Genomic DNA, 23206 nt, shown 5'->3' on the forward strand with positions numbered 1-23206 from the left:
TTTGGCCGCGGGCTCCCGCCGACCCGCCGGCACCCAGCCCGCAGAGCCGAGCCTGGTAAGGGGACCCCTGCGGGGGTCCCTGCTTCCTGGAGGATTGGGAGCCGGGCGAAGAGGGAGGGTTCTGGAGGCCGCGGTTGAGTCAGGGCTACTGATTTCTGGTGGGACCTCTAACCGGTTCCATGCTTCTGGGGTCTCCTGTCAGTGAAACCGGGCGCCGGTGGAAAGCTTATGGACAACAGCAGGTTCCCAGTGCGAACCAGGCGGATTTGGGGACCGGACCGCTTACCCCGCGTTCCCGCCCATCGCTTTCCACAGTGCTGCAGTCTTTTATGTCTAGTTGCCTACTTCTGAGCTCTTTTGATTTTCATTAAGCTTCACAGCATTTCACAAAGCTTCGCTAATATTCTCAGACGCTGGGAAAAATTGAAGGCAAAAGGAGATGGGGGCTGCAGGAAATGAGATGGTTAGATAGTATCACGGACTCATTGGTCATGAACAAACTTCGGGAGATAGTGGAGGACAGGAAAGTCTTGGCGTGCTGCAGCCCGTGGGGTCGCAAAGAACTGGACAGGACTGAGCGACTGAACAACAATTTGACAGATGAGAAAACTGAAATTCACAAGTAAGCCCTAACTAAGTAGAGCGAACATCTTAAGTTTTACCTTCCTAACTTCACCCATACCACCCCCGCCCGGGCCCTGACCAGCACCACCTCCCAGAGAAGCCTGGTGCAGGAATCCACTCCTAGGGCTCCACACGACGAGAACCCTCACTGAGCCACGTTCACAACGAAACCTCTCAGTGGACATTGTTCCATAGACCTTGATCTTCTGAAAGCCACCCCATTCTTCCCCAGATAGCCACGTTTCCTACCACACGATGTAGAATTCGACACTATGGCAGAGAGACCCCAGCATGTACAGGAACCATCCCTTGGTCTGTTGTCAACCCCCTGTGAAAGCCGTGTTATGAAGTCCTGAGACTAAACTGTGAAACCAAGTGATGCCGGGAAACAGAGGGACTCAAGCAAATGGGGAAGGAAAGACTCATGAATAAGGCAGACAAAAAACAGTTTTACCTTTCCTAAAACAGCAGGAAAGAGCCTACTTTCTACTGATTTGATAAAATGAGATAGGATCAAGATAACATCAGGTTCATCCAATTTAAAGATCCAAAGGTATATGACATTCATTTGCTTCAACCTCCTCCATAAGCTAGATCCCCCTGCTGTTCCTGTCAGATACCCGTATAATCTCTGCTCCCACACCAGCTCTTTCATGATTCCTGATCGCATGTGGGGAAGATTCGGATTTTCCTTGTGGAGAAGAAATCTGCCTCCACTCTTCATTCCCCCACTTTTGTCTGTTCTGCAATTGACACGTGTCACATTGCTTCAGGTTTACAATGCTTCCGGATGTCTTCCTAGGCTTGATTCAGTCCTTTTAATATCCTTTCATTTCAGCATTTCCATCAATATCCTTTTTGACTAGCCTCTGGACACTTTAATATTTGTTAATATCCACCCCCAAAAATCTATTCCTCGGTGAGACATGTCTCCCCCTGGCAACCTGACCCACTCAGAAGACGCTTCAGGAGGATGGTGCTGCACCTCTGCTCCCCAATTCGGGACTTTGATGGTGTTTTGTGGCAGCCACAGAGCCCCATTTGGGTCACACTGATCATCAAGTCATGTAAAAACACCAGATTATTTAAACTGAAATCTTTCCATTCTGAGCAACTTCTGTCCCCTACGATATTATGTTTGAATAGTCTTTAAAAAAAAAAAAAAGGCACCCAAGATTTCAAGATTTTGCAATACAGTTCTGTTTGTTGGTTTTAGGGCAAGCTTCCAGCCTAACTGCTTCAGTTTATGTCCTGACCATGGATGGCAACATGGTATGTGGTGTTCCAAGAGGCTCAATGACTTTATCGTCACTTCTCCTCCCCAATGTACCTAGGAGAATATGCAGGCAAAATGAGCCAGTTTTTGTTCTTAGCTCCATGACAGTTGTGTGAACATGGGCATGTTAGTTGAGACTAAGTTTCTTAATATTTTAACAGAAATTTTAATACCTATCTCAATCACTTCATAGGGAATTAGGGCAAACAATTAAAATAATGGATATGAAAGCAAAATTGAAAATCACAAACGGCTGCACAGAGGGTTATTATGATGGTGAAGTTCATCATCAACATTGTCACAACTCGTCATTGTCTTTACTACTTCAGTATACTGGTTCCAATAGAAAATGTCATCTGAGACAGAAAAGACGTCAGAGAATTTGAGTAATTTTAGCAGAGGCTGGAGTATAATTTACCAGAGGCAAGTACACCAAGTGGGAGAAGGTGGTAAGGAAAATGCTCTTCTCAAGGGTTAAGGAAAGGAAAGAAGTTATTTTAGTATATTCTGATAGTGTGACAGGGGATGGTTTCCTTAATGAGGACCATTTCTATGCATCTTGACTGAGTGAATAGAAAAATGTGTAAAGGTAGAAATAAGAAATTTGCTGAATTGCAAATCAACTATGAAAATCATTTTTAACTCAATGTTAATCAATAAAATGCAAGTTTAAACCAATTAAGACATCCTACTGTATGCCCAACAGGGTAACCAAAAAATTAAAAATATAGTATTACCAAGTGTAGGAGAAGATTTGCAGGATGCTGGTACGTGGCTGCTGCCAGCACGACTCAGCACAAGTTTCATGGAGTCAGACTTGGCAACATCTAGTCAGGCGGAGTGACTTAGTTTTCACTTTTCACTTTCATGCATTGGAGAAGGAAATGGCAACCCACTCCAGTGTTCTTGCCTGAAGAATCCCAGGGACGGTGAAGCCTGGTGGGCTGCCATCTATGGGGTTGCACAGAGTTGGACACGACTGAAGCGACTCAGCAGCAGCAGCAGCAGCAGCAGCAGTCAGGAGGAAGTTGGACGTTCCAGAGAGATTGTCATGTTGGTAGTAGCACTACTGTTGGCAGTAACAAAGATGCATTTGGAACACCAAATGTTCATTAAGAAAGAACTGGATAAAATGTTACATAAATAATGTCACTTCTGTAAAAGATTAAAATACCAAAAAGTACTGTATCTTAATTATAGATAGATATGTATGTACAAGTGTAAATACACAAGTGAGATAGACACATAAACATCTCAGAATACTGTTTGCCTCTAAAGGGAGAGGGAGAATGAGACTCAGGGTTGGGGGAGTCCAAAAGTAAATAAATGAAACTATATGTGTAAAGTTTTAACTTTCTCAACCAAACTGAACAGCAGTAATAAAAATGCCAAAATACTGAGATTTGTTCATTGCACATTGTGGAATTTGTTTCATTACTCAGTGTATTTATTTCTCTTCTTAAAATATTTATTTCATAACTGCATAATCTTTAAAACTGAATAAATAAAATATAGGCTCAGTGATGGTGGTTTAGTTGCTAAGTTGTGTCCGACTTTTGTGACCCCATGGACTATAGCCTGCCAGGCTTCTCTGCCCATGGGATTCTCCAGGCAAGAATACTGGAGTGGGTAACCATTCCCTTCTCCAGGGGATCTTCCCAACCCAGGAATCGAACCCAGTTCTCCTGCATTGCAAGCCCATTCTTTACCAACTGAACTATGAGGGAAGCCCACAGGCTCAGAGTTCATCTTAATTATAATTGCAGAGTGCATACTTGCCTTTTCCAATGTATGCTTACCTTTTCTAGCACCAAGAATGACGCAATAGTATGCCTCATCTGAATGAAACATTTATCTCCATGTTTTTGCCTATTTCTGCTTATGTCTACTGGGATTTTTCTTAAGTTGTTATTGGGAGACCCACAAGGAAAGACATTTGATTTAAAACAGATCAGGAAAGGACTTTAGCCTGAATTTGTCCCAAATGTTGCTGCTGTCCCTCAGTCAAGGCACCAGTTTCTCTTCCCCCAGTTGCTCAGAGGGAAGGAGGTGGTGACCACACTCGGGCCTCTTCCCCTTCTCCCTCTCATGTGCATCCTCAAAGGAGCCCTGGACCCCAATTCAACATTCCCACTGGAAGGTGCATTGTACTTTCCCCTTTGCCACTGGGATGTCCATCTGATACAAAGAGTTTCTGGGACTGGAAATGCCCAGTACTTCAAACAAACCACTATTCATTTACAGTAAGGCAACTTTTATTCTCTAGTCTAGCAAGTTTGCTTTGATTCCAATAATAATAACAAATAATTTTAAAGTCTTGCTTCTTATTCCATATAAGACGGCTTTCTTTATTTCATGCCTTTTCAGTTTGAAGGGAGATAATCAACTGATATGTATTCAAACATTTCTTGCTTTCCTGCAGAATGAGGAAGAAAACAAGAGTTCACTGTGTTAACATAACCTAGCATCACCTGGCTTGCTTAAAGTTCTATATGGATATTTGAAAATAAAATGTGTTAGAAAGTTAGCAATGGAAATGGCTCATCTAAGGATAATTGTTCTCAGCTGTCTGAATTGGAGGTGTTCTCAGGTCTATACCAACTCCTATAAAGACACTTGCTTTTATTCCTTCCTTCTTTTTATTCTAGAAGTGAATGGAAGCGCTGCAGAGGAGCAGATATGGAACCATGGCTGAAGGTAAGAAACCCTCCAAATTCTCAAGCACTCTGGACACCAGGCGACAGTTACTGTCTTCCCTCCTCCACTCCCTGACCTCAAAAACTGAGACAGAAGAGAAACCCAGTTACTTTAAACTGCAGGAGAAAAAGGCAGCTATCACGTTCTTTATCTTCCCTACTGTCATCACACCCTACACACCCGAGTATGACACTCTGACCCGTGTGGTGATGTATGGGAAATGTGGAAACAAAACTTCAAGTCAGAAGTCAGTGGATTTGGAACCAAATTGTGAAAATGAAATCTTCCCCTGCCTGTGCTCAGCTGAAAAGAGGAAAAGTTCCACATAGAGATTTAGTAATCATGTTTGAAAAATAAAATTTCAGAATACTTAAGTAAGGGAAGAACCGACACAGAGTAAAAGGAACAAAATAAAAGATTTTAGGAGCCTGGAATGAACCTAATTCACGTGGGCTCATTAGAACTCCAGAAGTCCTTGGATTCTCACTCCATCTCTTGAAAATTTTAGCTCTTGGCACAGTGTCACCCTTGCCAACTCTTGTTGTTGTCTGTTGTTGTTTAGTTACTATGTCATGTCCAACTCTTTGCAACCCCATGGACAGCAGCCTACCAGGCTCCTCTGTCCATGGGCTTTTCCTGGCAAGAATACTGCAGCAGCTTGCCATGTCCTCCTCCACGGAATCTTCCCAACCCAGAGATCAAACCTGTGTTCCATGTCTCCGGCATTGGCAGGTGGGTTCTTTCCCACTAGCACCACCTGGGAAGCCTATCATCAACTATACTCCAAGATAAAATAAAAACTTTTAAAAAAGAATCACAAACTTAGTAAAACCGGAAAAATTCTTTTTTTTTTTTTTTTTTACAGGCAGGATAGAACATCAGGGCTTTGAACCCTCCTCCTCCTTGAGGATCATCCTGGTAGGCAAAACAGGCAGCGGGGAGAGTGCCACCAGGAACAGCATCCTCTTCCAGCCCATGTTTGAATCCAAGCTGGGGGCCCAGTCGGTGACCAGGAAGTGTCAGAGGGCAACAGGCACGTGGAATGGGAGGAGCATCCTGGTGGTGGACATGCCCCCCATCTTTGAGTCCAGAGCCCAGGATCAAGAGGTGTATGAGAATATCGGAGCCTGTTACCTGCTGTCAGTGCCAGGGCCCCACGTGCTGCTGCTGGTGACCCAGCTGGGGCACTTCACCAAGCAGGATGCGGTGGCCGTGACCAGGGTGAAGGAGGTCTTTGGGGCAGGAGCTGAGAGATACATGGTCATCCTCTTCACCCACAAGGAGGACTTGGCGGGCAGATCCTTGGATGAGTACATGGCAAACACAGACAACCTCAGGCTGAGGAGCCTGGTCCAGAAGTGCAGGCGGAGGTACTGCGCCTTCAACAACTGGGCCTCCGGGGACGAGCAGAGAGGGCAGCTGGCCCAGCTGATGGCTGTGATTGAGGGGCTGGAGCGGGAGCACCAGGGTGCCTTCCTCACCAACGAGCTCTTCTTTGATGCACAGATGCTCCAGCAGATGGGGGGTGGCGCCCATGGAGAAGGTCAGAGGCGCTACCTGGACAAGGTACGGCTGCAGGTTGCAAAGCAAAAGCAAGACCTGAAAGAGGCGGAGAGAAACTCTGCCTTCAAGGCGCTCCTCCGACTCAAAGCCTGGATCGTTTCTCATGCCAAAATACTTGTTCTTGTCCTATGCCTTTTGATTTTTCTTGCCATTGTAATTAGCTTGTATAGTACGCATCAACATTGAGCATTTTCAGATGACACCTGTCCTTGGCTTCCATTTTTTCAGTCGGCATACCTGTCTGTGTTGATCAGAAATTTTATTTGCTTTTTACATAATTTCATTTTCAATTTTGCTTCCTTGCATCAGACACACCATCCCTTTTCTTTGGTTCCTTTTTAGGAATAAAATCCAAAAGGAAAAAAATTTTCCGCTTTCTGTTGTGTTAAAAATGGTGAAGGTGGAAACTTCCCTGGCAGTCCAGTGGTTAAGATTGTGCTTTCAATGCAAAGGGTGCAGGTTCAATCCCTGGCTGAGAAACTAAGATCCCATATGCTGTGCAGCCAAAAATTAAAGCAAATAAATAAATTTAAGAGCAAAATCTTTTCAAAAAAATGGTGAAGACAAATAATAAACTAACTGCACACCATCAAGAAATATTGTGGAGCTTGCAGAGAGGAAAGTGAGTGGACTGACATGCTGTGTGAGCGAGCGTCTCACCGGGGACCCCCTTTTTACAGTTGGAATTCCTTATTTTATTCAGAAACATACTCTGACTTCCTTGTAGGTTTAAAAAAAATAGTAATAATAAGACACCACACAAAAGAGAAAGACTAGGGTGTTCTGGGATATCTCTGGGGTGTGAAGAGGCTGGGGGAGAAAGGAGGAAGGCCCTAGAGACGGGGTGGGGAGGAAAATCTCTGCATAGTCAGCCACTGGGAAATTAGAGAACCTTAATCCTTAGAGCAGGGCTAGACCAGAGCCAGATGGTGAGTGTAGGAATTCAGGCTTAGCCGGCCATCTGGTCTCCTTCAACATTCAACCATCTCCTTGTAGCATGAAAGCCACCCTGGAGAAGAAGGAAGTGACCTGCAAGACTGCATTCCCTACAAGTTTATGAAATTTGAATTGCATGGACTTTTCATATGTGGTGATGAAACATTATGCTTCTCTTTATTTTTTGACCCGTGTTGTTGTTCAGTCACTCAGTCCTGTCTGGCTGTTTGCAACCCCATGGACTGCAGCACACCAGGTTTCCCTGTCATTCACCATCTCCAGGAGCTTGCTCAAACTCATGTCCATTGAGTTGGTGATGTCATCCAACCATCTCATTCTCTGTCATCCCTGAATCCTCCTGCCTTCAATCTTTCCCAGCAAAGATTTTTTGAAAGATTTTTTTCAGTCTCTTCTAATGAGTCAGCTCTTAGGTAGCCAAAGTATTGGAGCTTCAGCTTCAGAATCAGTCCTTCCAAAGAATATTCAGGACTGCTTTCCTTTAGGACTGACTGGTTTGATCTCCTTGCAATCCAAGGGACTCTCAAGAGTCTTCTCCAACACCATAGTTCAAATGCATCAATTCTTTGGCGCTCAGCCTTTTTTATACTCCAACTCTCACATCAACACATGACTGCTGGAAAAACCATAGCTTTGACCTTTGTCAGCAAAGTAATATCTCTGTTTTTTAATACACTGTCTAGGATTGTCATAACTTTTCTTCCAAGGAGCGTCTTTTAATTTCATGGCTACAGTCACCATCTACAGTGATTTTGGAGCCCAATAGAAGAAAATCTGTCATTGTTATCATTGTTTCCTCATCATTTTGCCATGAAGTGATGGGACCAGATGCCATGATCTTTGTTTTTTGAATGTTGAGTTTTAAGCCAGCTTTTTAACTCCTTTCTTTCACTTTCATCAGGAGGCTCTTTAGTTCCTTTTCACTTTCTGCCATAAGGGTGGTGTCATCTGCATATCTGAGGTTATTGGTATTTCTCCCAGCAACCTTGATTCCAGCTTGTGCTTCATCCAGCCTGGCATTTTGCATGATGTACTCCACATACACATTAAATAAGCATGGTGACAACATACAGCCTTGATGTACTCCTTTCCCAATTTGAAACCAGTCCATTGTTCCCTGTCCAGTTCTGAATGTTGCTTCTTGACCTGCATACAGGTTTCTCAGGAGGCAGGTAAGGTGGTCTGGTATTCCCATGCTTTTAAGAATGTTCCACAGTTTGTTGTGATCCACACAGTGAAAGGCTTTAATGTAGTCAATGAAGCGGAAGTAGATGTTTTTCTGGAATTCTCTTGCTTCTTCTATGATTCAAAATTGTAAAAACATTCCTCAGTTCACAGAACTGGCCTCAGCCTGGATTTGCTCTGCAGGCTGTCGTTTGCCCACCCCCATCTTAGAGGAGGTTTTCCATCATGGGTTGAGCTTGGATGTAGTGGAACATCTTGAACCCCAAGGTCAGCACAGTCGTGTGCAATACCTGTAGGAATTTGGGGAAAGGGTGGCATTGCAAATTTCAGTGGCAGGAAAGAGAAGTGGAAAGACACCAGGGTGAAGTCTGAGTGGTGGTCACCAAGTCAGTGGAAAGAAGAAATCAGATGAGGAAGGGTATGGGTGACCCCTTCCCAACTTCTTCTATGGAATAGCTGCCCGTCCCTTCAAACCCTGTAGGGGAGACCCATGGTTGCACAGGCATTCTGTGACTGGGTGGGTAGGTGATGAACTCTCTGTGACACCCAACTCATTGTCCATATCCCCGCTGGTGATAAAGGTGCAGTTTATCTCAACAGTGCTATCCCATAGCCGATTCCAATCTTGTGCAAGGAGTGTTATGTGTGAGCTCCTCAAACCCTTGAAACACCAAGCAACCTCCTCCTCAGTGCAGTCTTCCCAAACTGTCTGACCCAAGTTGGCCTCTCCCTTCCTTGACTTCATCCAGTCCCACTCCACCCACATGTAGCTGAGTGCCCAATGTCGGGGTCTCTGCTGGTCACCAGGGATCTGAGAGAAGTAAGGCCAAAGGCACCTGTATAGTAGAGGGAGGAAGGCATATAAAACAAGGGTGAGCCAGAAGTGAGCATCCACACAGGGAAGCAAGAGTAGCCCTCACTGGTCATGACTGGAGAAAGCCCGGGCAGCAACAAAAACCCAGTGTGGCCAATGAATAAATTAAACTAAAAATGGGTGTGAGAGAAATTTGTCCATGGTGGGATGTCAACCAGAAGAAGAGTATAGGCTTGGGGGGAAGAGGCACCCTGGCCAGGGTGGGGCCGGGGCTTCTAGAAACATGCCAGCCCCTCCTTCCAGGACTGACTTCAGGCAGAGGGAGCAGGCAAGCCATTCAGAATCACAATAATCCAAGTCTGTGCCCCAACCAGTAATGCTGGGTCAGGCAGGAGATTGAGAATCACTGGAGGAGGCAGGGAGGGACCTGGCTGGATGGGTTCAAGGGCTTTCTCCCCGAGGTTTTTAAGCAGCTTAGGAATTTCAGCAAGTTCACGCTGTAGCAATGTGGTGGTTGGACAAAATAAGTGTGAGCCTAGGAACATGGCATCACATTCAGAATAAAAGAATTCCATCTCAGCCATCCATCAGGGCCTGAGCCGCAACAGGAGGTGTGGGGATGGAGAGGATATGACAGGAATGGGGACACCAAAGGGGTGAACTGACACAGAGTGGCACTGATATCAAGGTTGGGAGGGAGCCAGCTTTCTGTCAGCCTCCTGGGGACCCTGGCTCCCCCCACTGCCTGGGCCCTCAGAGGAGACTGGGCTGAGCAGAAGAGGGCGGAGACTTCAGATCTGGTGGAGTCGACCTTGAAGCCCTCTGGGCTGGGTGGTCTCCTCCTCCCTCCAGAGAAGGCACTGGACCAGGGAAACTCACTAAAGAAAGTATTCGGGATCAGGGCTGTGGGAGGATAGCTTCCCTCCCAGGATGCAGATGGTCAGTTCCCAGGCCTCCCTGCAATGAGAAATTATCTCTCGCCCCAGGAGCAGCGTTTCTCAGTGAGCCATATGGCATTCCACCTTTGTTGACTTTCTAGGGGAGTAAAGCTGGAGGAAGAACCCAGGAATATTTTACAGTAGAGGAGACAGGGTCATGCTCCACCTTGGATGTTCGCCAAAGTAATTCCTTTGAAAGTGTTCAACTATGAGCTCTAATTCTCCCTCAAAGTGTTACAGAAAGAGGATCCCTTCCAGGGCCTGAAAGGGGGCTCTTGTCTAACACTCGGAAGTGAATTGTCTGATAAAGCAAGAGACTATTGGGAAGGGCCCCCTTCCCCACCCCCCTCCCTGAGGGGAGAGCAGTAGGGTAAGGGAACCCAGGAGAACTGCTCTGCCATGTGGCTCGAAGTCTCAGGTTTCATGGTGATGGGATTAGTTTCCCGGTTGTCTTTGGCCAATCATTCTGGCTTAGGGTCCTTCCTGGTGGTGCATGCATTGCTTGGTCAAGATGGATGCAAGCGAGAAGGATTCTGGGAGGTGGTAGAACATGTGGCTTCTCCTTTTGACCTTTCCTGAACTCTTCCAGTTGGTGGTGGCTTATTAGTTTGTGTTCCTTAACAGGACTTTCTATGATAAAGTAACTCAAGCAAGTATTTACTGTGGTGCCTGGCCAGGGTGGGCAGTTTCAGTCAGTGTGCAGTCAGGCAGTTTGACCCTAACCAAAGGGTGAAAGAAGCACAGAAAAGACTCACCCAAGGACCATCCCATTTCCTCTGCTTCTCCCTTTGTCATTGTTAGGATAGTTCAGCTCCACGGATTTTTCACATTCTTCAAGATTCCAGGGAAGCCCCTTCAGGATTCAGTGGATGTTGACTCTCTAAGCAGGAGCTTTGGCTGTACACAGAGGTCCTTCCTGATACTAGGAAAAGAGAAGTTCGTTTGCTTGTTTATTCTTTGCATCTTTGAAAGTTCACAACTTGAAGATTCCCATGTAGGAGACGTACTGTATTTATTACGCTGGTCTGTGGTCAGTGATCTTAGATGTTGCTACTAGGACTTGCTGAAGCCTCAGATGATGATTAGCACTTTTCAGCAATAAAGTATTTTTAAAGTTATGTACATTTTTTTTAGGGGGCTTCCCTAGTGGCTCAGTGGTAAAGAATCCACCTGCCAGTGCAGGAGATACAGGATCGATCCCTGGATGGGGAAGATCCCCAGGAGAAAAAAATGACAACCCACTCCAGTATTCTTGCCTTGGAAATCTCAGGGACAGGGGAGCCTGTGGGCTACAGTTCATGGGGCCACAAAAGAGTTGGAGAGGACTTAGGGACTGAAGAACAACAACAACAAAGAAAAGGAAGAAACTAGATCTCTCTCTCTACAAGATGAGGACACAGCAACCAGGAAGTGGGTTCTCCCCAGACAGCAAATCTCCCACACTTTGATCTTGGACCTCCCAGCCTCCAGAGCAGTGAGAAATAAATATTTCTTGATTACCACCTAGTCTTTGCTATTTGTTTTAGCAACCTTAACTGACAAAAGGAGTAATAAATGCCTCTTGAGGAGGAAGATAAGAAAAGATAAAAAGGAAAAGGCCTAGAAGGACTAGCACCCCTGGATCAATTCAGCTATCACACCCTTTATTCCCACCACAGGCCTGGGCTCAGAGTAGATATTCTTACATAGAGAATAAAGGGAGCTCACACAGTGCTGGTGGAATAAATCATCCCAGATGGCCAAAGTCTTTAGGATCAGTCCTTTGCGGTTATTGGATTTTTCCAACCTTTCCAGAACCTTCTTCCTATTCTGCCTCCACCAGAAGCCTCTTTGATGCTCAGAACTTCCTACAACCACTGAATTAACTGTTTGTCCCATGCTTTCAACTCCTCCCATCCCTGCCTGGTCTCTGTTTTACAAGATGGCAGAGTTTTATCTGAAAAAAAACTTACCCTCAGTAAGGAGAGCATGACAGCAAATAGTCTAGTAAGCTCTATATCCTGGGGAAAAGCATTTGTCTTCAGATGACTCTAGTCTTGTACCTTTCACTGTATGTGGGAAACAGCTGACTGCTCAGGGGTGCGCACCTAGGCCATGCCAAGAATCAGCCTCATGGGACACTAGGTGGAAGCACCATGAACCAGCATCCACCTCCGACTGCTGACTGATTTCAGGGGCTCTGGCTTTACTTTCAGCCAGAAGAGAAACTAAGATTTTTTTTTAAAAGAGGAGCAAACTGAGGCCCAGAAATCTTAGATGGCATGCACAAACACCCCCCTATGCAGGACCTACAGTTCAGTTCAGTTCAGTCACTCAGTCGTGTCCGACTCTTTGCAACCCCATGAATCGCAGCACGCCAGGCCTCCCTGTCCATCACCAACTCCTGGAGTTCACTCAGACTCACGTCCATCGAGTCAGTGATGCCATCCTGCCATCTCATCCTCTGTCGTCCCCTTCTCCTCCTGTCCCCAATCCCTCCCAGCATCAGAGTCTTCTCCAATGAGTCAACTCTTTGCATGAGGTGGACAAAGTACTGGAGTTTCAGCTTTAGCATCATTCCTTCCAAAGAAATCCCAGGGCTGATCTCCTTCAGAATGGACTGGTTGGATCTCTTTGCAGTCCATGGGACTCTCAAGATTCTTCTCCAACATAACAGTTCAAAAACATCAATTCTTCGGAGCTCAGCCTTCTTCACAGTCCAACTTCATATCCATACATGACCACAGGAAAAACCATAGCCTTGACTAGACAGACCTTTGTTGGCAAAGTAATGTCCCTGCTTTTGAATATGCTATCTAGGTTGGTCATAACTTTTTTTCCAAGGAGTAAGCATCTTTTAATTTCATGGCTGCAGTCACCATCTGCAGTGATTTTGGAGCCCAAAAAAGTAAAGACTGACACTGTTTCCACTGTTTCCCCATCTATTTCCCATGAAGTGATGGGACCGGATGCCATGATCTTCATTTTCTGAATGTTGAGCTTTAAGCCAACTTTTTCACTCTCCACTTTCACTTTCATCAAGAGGCTTTTTAGTTCTTCTTCACTTTCTGCCATAAGGGTGGTGTGTCATCTGCATATCTGAGGTTATTGATATTTCTCCCGGCAATCTTGATTCCCTCTTGTGTTTCTTCCAGCCCAGCGTTTCTCATGATGTACTCTGTATATAAGTTAAATAAGCAGAGTGACAATATACAGCTTTGACGTACTCCTTTTCCTATTTGGAACCAGTTTATTTTTCCATGTCCAGTTCTAACTGTTGCTTCCTGACCTGCATATAGGTTTCTCAAGAGGCAGGTCAGGTGGTCTGGTATTCCCATCTCTTTCAGAATTTTCCACAGTTTATTGCGATCCACACAGTCAAAGGCTTTGGCATAGTCAATCAAGCAGAAATAGATGTTTTACTGGAACTCTCTTGCTTTTTCCGTGATCCAGCAGTTGTTCGCAATTTGATCTCTGGTTCCTCTGCCTTTTCTAAAACCAGCTTGAACATCTGGAAGTTCACAGTTCATGTATTGCTGAAGCCTGGCTTGGAGAATTTTGAGCATTACTTTACTAGCGTGTGAGATGAATGCAATTGTGCGGTAGTTTGAGCATTCTTTGGCATTGCCTTTCTTTGGGATTGGAATGAAAACTGACCTTTTCCAGTCCTGTGGCCACTGCTGAGTTTTCCAAATTTGCTGGCATATTGAGTGCAGCACTTTCACAACATCATCTTTCAGGATTTGAAATAGCTTAACTGGAATTCCATCACCTCCACTAGCTTTGACTTACAGCCACAGTATAAGTCTTTGAATTCATTCTCCTTCTGTTCCTCCATGCATCTCTTCATCCCAACACACTCACTCAAGGATAGATTGTGGGAAATGGGGAAATGAAACCATAAGTCTTTGATGGGAAGAAATATGAATTACAAAACACAATTTCCTCCCCTCGTTTGTGTTCAATCTTAAAAGAAAAAGGAAATAATAAATATTATTGGTACATGAGTGTTTAAATCTCCAACTCTAACTGTGGACTTGTCTATTTTTCCCCATTTATTTCTGTCTGTTTTTACTTCTTGAATTTTGAAGTTCTCTGGGATTTTTCTGAATCTCAGTTACATATGAGGAGCATCACATTCAACATGACTGTGTTTTGTTGATGAATTAGCCTTTTTACCAAGATGAAGTGTCCTCCTTTAGCCCTGAGGTAGAGATAGTATTGTCCTGAAACCACTGATATTATAGCCACTGTAGGTTTCATATTCTTAATCTATGCATCATATATCTTTTTCATCTCTTCTACTTTCACCTCTCTGTGTCTTGATATTTAGGGTGAGATTTCCTTAGGCAGTTTGCAGGTAGGTCTTGCTTTTTCACCCCATCTGTCTTATACTTGAAGAGTTGAGATAACTTGCATCTAATATGATTATTGATATAGTTGTGTTTAAATTCATCATCTTGCTATTTCCTTCTTTATGTTTATCCCACCTGTCTTTTTTTTCTTTTTCTCTGCTTTTTTTTATGATGAATTTTTAAGTTTTCATTTTATTTCCACTATTGCTTTGTTAGCTATACCTGACTTTATTTTCTTAGTGATTGCTCCACAATGTACAATCAGTTCACTTCAGTCACTCAGTCGTGTCCGACTCTTTGCAACCCCATGGACTACAGCATGCTAGGCCTCTCTGTCCATCACCAACTCCTGGAGTTTGCTCAAACTCATGCCCATTGAGGTGATGCCATCCAACCATCTCATCCTCTGTCATCCCCTTCTCCTCTCACCTTCAATCTTTCCCTGCATCAGGGTCTTTTCAAATGAGTCGGCTCTTTGAATCAGGTGGCCAAAATATTGGAGTTTGAGCTTCAGCATCAGTCCTTCTAATGAACATTCAGGACTGATTTCCTTTAGGATGGACTGGTTGGATCTCCTTGCAGTCCAAGGGACTCTCAAGAATATGCACATTTAATTTCTCATCCTCTCTTCAGAGAGGGTTATATCACTTCACATATACTGGGAGTTCTTTAGAACACTCTTTATTTCCTCCCTCCCATCTTCTGCATTACTTATATTATACCTTTTACATTTAAGTGAAATACAAACAGGCTTCCCTGTTGACTCAGTGGTAAAAAATTCACCTGCCAATGCAGGAGACTAGGGCTCAATCCCTGGGTCAGGAAGATCCTCTGGAGAAAAATAATGGCAACCCACTCCAGTATTCTTGCCTAGGAAATCCCATGGACAGAGAAGCCTGGCAGACTACAGTCCATGGGGTCACAAAAGTGTCAGGCATGACTTAGTGACTAAAGAACAACATGATATAAACTCAGTAATATATTCTTCTAGCTTTGTCTTTAAAAGCCAACTATCTTTAGGAAAACTTTAGATGATAAAAATAATCTTTCTTCATTTATCCAGTTATTTGCTATCGCCTGTCATTCTTTTGTGTCGATCCCACTTGTCATCCACTTCCACTTTCCATCCATCTGACCCATCTATGGATCAGTCCAGAGCAGCCTGTTGCTCAGTGTCTGGAAACAGTCCTCTTACACAGGCATACCAGGAAACATTGTCGATTTGGTTCCAGATCACTGAAACCAAGTTAATATCACACCAAGTTTTTAGCTTCCCAGTGCACATAAAAGCTCTGTTCACACTACACTGTAGTCTATTAAGCGTACAATAGCATTTTGTGTAAAAAACAATGTACATACCTGAATTTAAAATCACTGACAACCATCATCTAAGCCTTTGGTGAGTCATAATCTTTTTGCTGGTGGAGAGTCTTGCCTCAGTGTTGAGGACTGCTGACTAATCAAGGTGAAGTTGGTGGATGCTTAAGGCTGGCGTGGCTGGGGCAATTCCTCAAGATAAGACAGCAATGCAGTTTGTCACATCAATTAACTCTTTCTTTTATAAATGATTTCTCTGTAACATGCACTGCTATTTCTCAGCATTTTACCCACTGTAGAGCTTCTTTCAGAATTGGAATAAATTTTCTCAAACTCTGCTGCTACTTTATCAATTGTTGTTATTGTTCAGTCACTAAGTTGTATCTGATTCTTTGAGACCACATGGACTGCAGCACTCTGGGCTTCCCTGTCCTTCACTATCTCCCAGAGTTTGCTCAAACTCATTTCCATTGAGTCGGTGATGTCATCCACCATCTCATCCTCTGTCTCTCCCTTTTCCTCCTGCCTTCAATTTTTCCCAGGATCAGGGTCTTTTCCAATGAGTCAACTCTTTGCATCAGGAGGCCAAAGTACTGTAGCTTCAGCTACAGCATGTGCTGTGATTAGTCACTCAGTTGTGTCCAACTCTTTGGGACCCCATGGACCATAGTCCACCAGGCTCCTCTGTCTATGGGGATTCTCAAGACAAGAACACTGGAGTGGGCTGCCATGCCCTCCTTCAGGGGATCTTCCCAACCCAGGGATCAAAGCCAGGTCTCCTGCATTGCAGGCGGATTCTTTAATGTCTGAGCCACCAGGGAAGTTGAAGAATACTGGGGTGGGTAGCCTATCTCTTCTCCAGGAGAACTTCCCAGCCCAGGAATCAAACCAGGGTCTCCTGCATTGCAGGTGGATTCTTTACCAGCTAAGCTACCAGGGAAGTCATCAGTTCTTCCAAAGAATATTCAGGATTGATTTCCTTTAGAATTGACTGGTTTGCTCTCCTTGCTGTCAAAGGGACTCTCAAGAGTCTTCTCTAGCACCACAGTTCCAAAGCATCAATGCTTCAGTGCTAAGCTTTCTTTTACATGACTACTGGAAAAACCATAGCTTTGACTATACAGACTTTTGTTGGCAAAGTGATGTCTCTGCTTTTTAAATATACTGTCTAGGTTTGTCATTGCTTTTCTTCCAAGGAGCAAGCATCTTTTAATTATATGTGTTGAGTCCCTTAAAATCACCTATGAGGACTAGGATCAGCTTCTTTCAAACTCCTGTTAATGTTGATATTTTGACCTCTTCCTGTGAATCATGAATATTCTTAATGGCGTCTAGATTGATGAGGCCTTTCCAGATGGTTTACTACTAACTTTGCCCAGATGCATCAAAGGAATCACTATATATGGTAGCTACAGCCTTATGAAGTGTATTCCCTAAATAATAAGATTCAAAAGTCAAAATTACCCCTTGATACAAGGGCTACTAATGGATGTGTTCACAGGCATGAAAACAACATTAATCTCACAGTACATTTCCATCAGAGCTCTTGTGTGACCAGGGGCATTGTCAATTAGCAGTAATATTTTAAAAGGAATCTTTTTCCCTGAGCAATAGGTCTCAACAGTGGGCTTAACATCTTCAGCAAACCATGTTGCAAACAGATAGGCTGTCATCCAAGGTTTGTTGTTCCATGTGTAAGGCACAGGCAAAGTGGATTTAGCATAATTCTTAAGGACCCTAGGATTTTCACAATGGTCAATGAGCATTGGCTTCAACTTAAAGTCACCAGCTATGTTAACCTCTAACAAGAGAGTCAGCCTGTCCTTTGAAGATTTGAGGTCAGGCATTGACTTCTCTGGGCTTCCCAGGTGGCGCTAGTGGTCAAGAATCCTCCTGCCAATGCAGCACCTGCAGGAGACACAGGTTCGATCCCTGGGTCAGGAAGATCCTCTGGAGGAGGAAATGGCAACCCACTCCAGTATTCTTGCCTGGAGAATCCCATGGACACAGGAGCCTAGTGGGCTAAAGTCCATGGGATTGCAAAGAGTCAGATATGACTTAGCAATTAAGCATGCATACATGATTGACTTCTCCTCTGTAGCTATGAAAGTTCTAGACAGCATTTTTTCCAGGATAAAGCTGTTTCACCTACTCTGGAAATCTGTTGTTTATCTTAGCTAAATCTTTTGAATAACTTACATGCATTTCTACATCAGCTCTGGTTGCTTCACTGTGCACATTTATGTTATGGAGATGGCTTCTTTCCTTAAACTTCATTAACCAACCTCTGCTAGTTTCAAACTTTTCTTCTGCAGCTTCTTCACCTCTCCTAATCTTTAGAAAATTGAAGAGAGTTTGGACATTTCTCTGGATTAGGCTTTAGCATCATGGAATGCTGTGGTTACTAAAACTCTCTCCATATCAGAATAGCTATTTCATTTTCTAATCATTCTAAGTTCACTGGAGTAGTACTTTTAGTTTCCCTCAAGAACTTTTCCTTTGCATTCATAATTCAGCTAAATGCTTGGCAAAAGAAACCTAGCTTTCAGCCTGTCTTGGATTTTGACATGCATTCCTCACTAAGTTTCACCATTTTTAGCTTTTGATTTGAACTGAGTGATGTGTGAACCCTTCCTTTCGCTTGAACAGTTAGAGGCAAGCGTTGGGTTATTAATTACCTAATTTCAATGTTGTTGTTTCTTGGGCATAGGGAGACACAAAGAGAGAGAGACAGGTGAAGGGCTGCTTAGAGGAGCAATCAGAACACACACATTTCCCAGTCAAGTTCATTGCCCTATATGGGTGCAGTGTATGGCACACCAAGACAATTACAACAGTAGATTCAAAGACCAATGATCACAGATCATCATGATGGAAGAGGGGCATGGGAAATTCACACTGGTTTATACACGATTTAACTTGAACTTTAACTAAAACAGCCCATTTTGTGATCTATTAGACATATATGGTTCATCTGCCTTAACCATTGAAGAAAACAATGCATTTAAACATCACAATGGAGGGTCCAGTGGTTAAGGATCTGACTGCCAATGCAGGGACACACATTCAAATCTCTGGCCAGGGAACTAACATTTCACATGCCTGGTGACCAAAAAACCAAAGTATAAAAAAGAAAAAATATTGTAATAAGTTAAAGACTTTTACAGTGGTCCACATAAAAAATACTCTTAAAAAAAAATCACAATGGAAGGAATTACCTGGCAGTACAATGGTTAGGGTTTCTCATTTTCACTGCAGTGGGTACAGGGTTCAATCCCTGGTCCGGGAACTAAGATTCCACAAGCCACACACTGTGCTGAATGAAAAATAAATCTTTTAAAAAATTCAATAAAGCTGAAAAATTGCAGCCATCTAGGTACATTTTTTCAATAGAAAGGATCAACAAAACTAAGATGGATTTTTTTTTTTTAAGAAAAATGGATAAACTAGAAGAAATAGATAAATTCCTAAAAATAGGCAACCTACAAATACTTAATCATAAAGAAACAGAAAATTTGAACAGACTAATAATGAATACAGAGATTGAAACAGGAATGAAAACCTCCCAACAAGGAAAAGCCTATACCATATGGCTTCACTGGTGAATTCAACCAAACATTTTGAAAATTAATACCAAGCCTTCTCAAATTCTTCCAAAAAGCTGAAGAGAAAGGAACATTTCCAAACACATTTTGAGGCCAAATAGACCAATACTATATATATATATTTTTTTTTTAATACAAGGCCATTACAAAAAAAAATACATGCCAATACCCCTAACAAATATAGATTCAAAAAATTAATAGCAAGCCAAATTTAACATACATTAAGACCATCATGCACCATGATCAACTGAGACTTATCCAAAGATGCAAGGATGGTGCCACATTCACAAATCAATAGATGAAACAAATGACGTTAATAAAATGACAAATGAAGTAAAATGAACCTCCATTTCAACATGTAAACACATATATAAGCTAATGAGAAATACCAAGACTTAGAAATATTTTAATTAATTTTTGAATATACTGCAAAAAAATCCATAAATTTTATTTTATGCAAATTAAAATTCAATAAAGAAGAAAAATACACAATTTAGGCACAATTGGATGTGAGCAGGATACTCATTTATAGGAGACTGATTGTAAAACTGGCCCAAGTTGTCACACTACCTTGTCTCCAGGCCCTTTTACAATGTTAATTTGGATTTCTACCCATGCAGAGTTGGGATCTATTTTTCCACCTCTTGAAGCTCAAAGCCACAAAGCCTTTGCAGTTTTACTTTCAATAGTTTCTGCTCTTTTAAGCATTTCCTGTTTGTGCTTCATAATTTGACACCCCTGTTTCAGATCAGATCAGATCAGTCACTCAGTCGTGTCTGACTCTTTGCGACCCCATGAATCACAGCACGCCAGGCCTCCCTGTCCATCACCAACTCTTGGAGTTCACTCAGACTCACGTGCATCAAGTCAGTGATGCCATCCAGCCATCTCATCCTTTGTCGTCCCCTTCTCCTCCTGCCCCCAATCCCTCCCAGCATCAGAGTCTTTTCCAATGAGTCAACTCTTTGCATGAGGTGGACAAAGTACTGGAGTTTCAGCTTTAGCATCATTCCTCCCAAAGAAATCCCAGGGCTGATCTCCTTCAGAATGGACACGACTGAGTGACTGAACTGAACTGAACTGAATACTGTATTAGTGTTTTTCTTTCTGGCTTACTTCACTCTGTATAATAGGCTCCAGTTTCATCCACCTCATTGGAACTGATTCAAATGCATTCTTTTTAATGGCTAATAGTCCATTGTGTATATGTACCACAGCTTTCTTATCCATTCGTCTGCTCCTGGACATCTAGGTTGCTTCCATGTCCTGGCAATTATAAACAGTGCTGTGATGAACATTGTGGTGTACGTGTCTCTTTCAATTCTGGTTTCCTTGGTGTGTATGCCCAGCAGTGGGATTGTTGGGTCATAAGGCAGTTCTATTTCCAGTTTCTAAGGAATCTCCACACTGTTCTCCATAGTGGCTGTACTAGTTTGCATTCCCACCAACAGTGTAAGAAGGTTCCCTTTTCTCCACATGCTCTCCAGGATTTATTGTTTGTAGATTTTTGGATAGCAGCCATTCTGACTGGCATGAAATGGTACCTCATTGTGGTTTTGATTTGCATTTCTTTGATAATGAGTGACGTTGAGCATCTTTTCATGTGTTTGTTAGCCATCTGTGTGTCTTCTTTGGAGAACTGCCTGTTTAGTTCTTTGGCCCATTTTTTGATTGGGTCATTTATTTTTCTGGAATTGAGCTGCAGGAGTTGCTTGTATATTTTTGAGATTAATTCTTTGTCAGTTGCTTTGTTTGCTATTATTTTCTTCTGTCTTTTCAGTTTGCGTATAGCTTCCTTCGTTTTGCAAAAGCTTTTAAGTTTAATTAGGCCCCACTTGTTTATTTTTGCTTTTATTTCCATTACTCTGGGAAGTGGGTCATAGAGGATCCTGCTGTGATTTATGTTGGAGAGTGTTTTGCCTATGTTTTCCTCTAGGAGTTTTATAGTTTCTGGTCTTACATTTAGGTCTTTAATCCATTTTGAGTTTATTTTTGTGTATGGTGTTAGAAAGTGTTCTAGTTTCATTCTTTTACAAGTGGTTGACCAGTTTCCCCAGCACCACTTGTTAAAGAATTGTCTTTTCTCCATTGTATATTCTTGCCTCCTTTGTCAAAGATAAGATGTCCATAGGTGTATGGATTTATCTCTGGGCTCTCTATTTTGTTCCATTGATCTATATTTCTGCCTTTGTGTCAGGGCCATACTGTCTTGATGACTGTGGCTTTGTAGTAGAGCCTGAAGTCGGGCAGGTTGATTCCTCCGTTCCATTCTTCTTTCTCGAGATTGCTTTGGCTATTCGAGGTTTTTTGTATTTCCATATAAATTGTGAAATTATTTGTTCTAGCTCTGTGAAAAATACCTTTGGTAGCTTGATAGGGATTGCATTGAATCTATAGATTGCTTTGGGTAGTATACTCATTTTCACTATATTGATTCTTCTGATCCATGAACATAGTATATTTCTCCGTCTATTTCTGTCCTCTTTGATTTCTTTTTCAGTGTTTTATAGTTTTCTATATATAGGTCTTTAGTTTCTTTAGGTAGATATATTCCTAAGTATTTTATTCTTTTCATTGCAATGGTGAATGGAATTGTTTCCTTAATTTCTCTTTCTGTTTTCTCATTGTTAGTGTATAGGAATACAAGGGATTTCTCTGTGTTAATTTTATATCTTGCAACTTTACTATATTCATTGATTAGCTCTAGTAATTTTCTGGTGGAGTCTTTAGGGTTTTCTTTGTAGAGGATCATGTCATCTGCAAACAGTGAGTTTTACTTATTCTTTTCCAATATGGATTCCTTTTATTTCTTTTTCTGCTCTGATTGCTGTGGCCAAAACTTCCAAAACTAAGTTTAATAGTAGTAGTGAGAGTGGAGACCCTTGCCTTGTTCCTGACTTTAGGGGAAATGCTCTCAATTTTTCACCATTGAGGATAATGTTTGCTGTGGGTTTGTCATATATAGCTTTTATTATGTTCAGGCATGTTCCTTCTATTCTTGCTTTCTGGAGAGTTTTTTATCCAAATGGATGTTAAATTTTGTCAAAGGCTTTTTCTGCATCTATTGAGATAATCATATGGTTTTTATCTTTCAATTTGTTAATGTGTATTACATTGATTGATTTGTGGATATTAAAGAATCCTTGCATTCCTGGGATAAATCCCACTTGGTCATGATGGTCTATTAAACTTTTAATGGACCATTAAATAATTTTTAACAGACCATTAAAAAGATGGTCCATCTTTTTAATATGTTGTTGGATTCTGTTTGCTAGAATTTTGTTAAGGATTTTTGCATCTATATTCATCAGTGCAAAGAATTAAAGAGCCTCTTGATGAAAGTGAAAGAGGAGAGTGAAAAAGTTGGCTTAAAACTCAACATTCAGAAAACTAAGATCATGACCTCTGGTCTCATCACTTCATGGCAAATATATAGGGAAACAGTGGAAGTAGTGACAGACTTTATTTTGGGGGGCTCCAAAATCACTGCAGATGGCAAACTGGCCATATGTCAGCCATTCTAGAAAATGAACTGAGAACAAGTGTCATGAAATCGAAAGACGCTTTCTCCTTGGAAGAAAAGTTATGACCAACCTAGATACCATATTAAAAAGTAGAGACATTACTTTGCCAACAAAGGTCCATCTAGTCAAAGCTATGGTTTTTCCAGTGGTCATGTATGGATGTGAGAGTTGGACTAAAAAGAAAGCTGAATGCTGAAGAATTGGTGTTTTTGTACTGTGGTGTTGGAGAAGACTCTTGAAAGTCCCTTGGACAGCAAGGAGATCCAGCCAGTCAATCCTAAAGGAAATCAGTCCTGAATATTCATTGGAAGGACTAATGCTGAAGCTGAAACTCCAATATTGGCCACCCGATGCAAAGAACTGACTCATTGGTAA

General features: G+C 42.5%; 1 protein-coding gene across 5 annotated transcripts in view; it reads left to right on the forward strand.

Annotated features, from left to right (window-relative positions):
* LOC104984319 (GTPase IMAP family member 5-like) overlaps positions 1 to 6526 on the forward strand; it is a 7562-nt gene extending 1036 nt beyond the window's left edge. The window contains exons 1-4 of one of the 5 annotated variants that reach the window (XM_010834028.1): positions 545 to 1177; positions 1841 to 1896; positions 4549 to 4597; positions 5463 to 6526. In XM_010834028.1, coding sequence (XP_010832330.1) covers positions 4555 to 4597; positions 5463 to 6346 — 927 coding nt within the window. In that variant the 5' untranslated portion in view covers positions 545 to 1177; positions 1841 to 1896; positions 4549 to 4554 and the 3' untranslated portion in view covers positions 6347 to 6526. Of the gene's footprint in view, positions 1 to 5; positions 56 to 544; positions 1897 to 4548; positions 4598 to 5462 lie in introns of those variants that run through there. The other 4 variants (XM_010834019.1, XM_010834010.1, XM_010834004.1 and 1 more) reach the window with 4 other exon arrangements.
* Positions 6527 to 23206: the final 16680 nt, after the last annotated feature.

The sequence above is a fragment of the Bison bison genome, unplaced genomic scaffold (genome assembly GCF_000754665.1).
Source record: "Bison bison bison isolate TAMUID 2011002044 unplaced genomic scaffold, Bison_UMD1.0 scf7180017845376, whole genome shotgun sequence".
Taxonomy (NCBI): domain Eukaryota; kingdom Metazoa; phylum Chordata; class Mammalia; order Artiodactyla; family Bovidae; genus Bison; species Bison bison.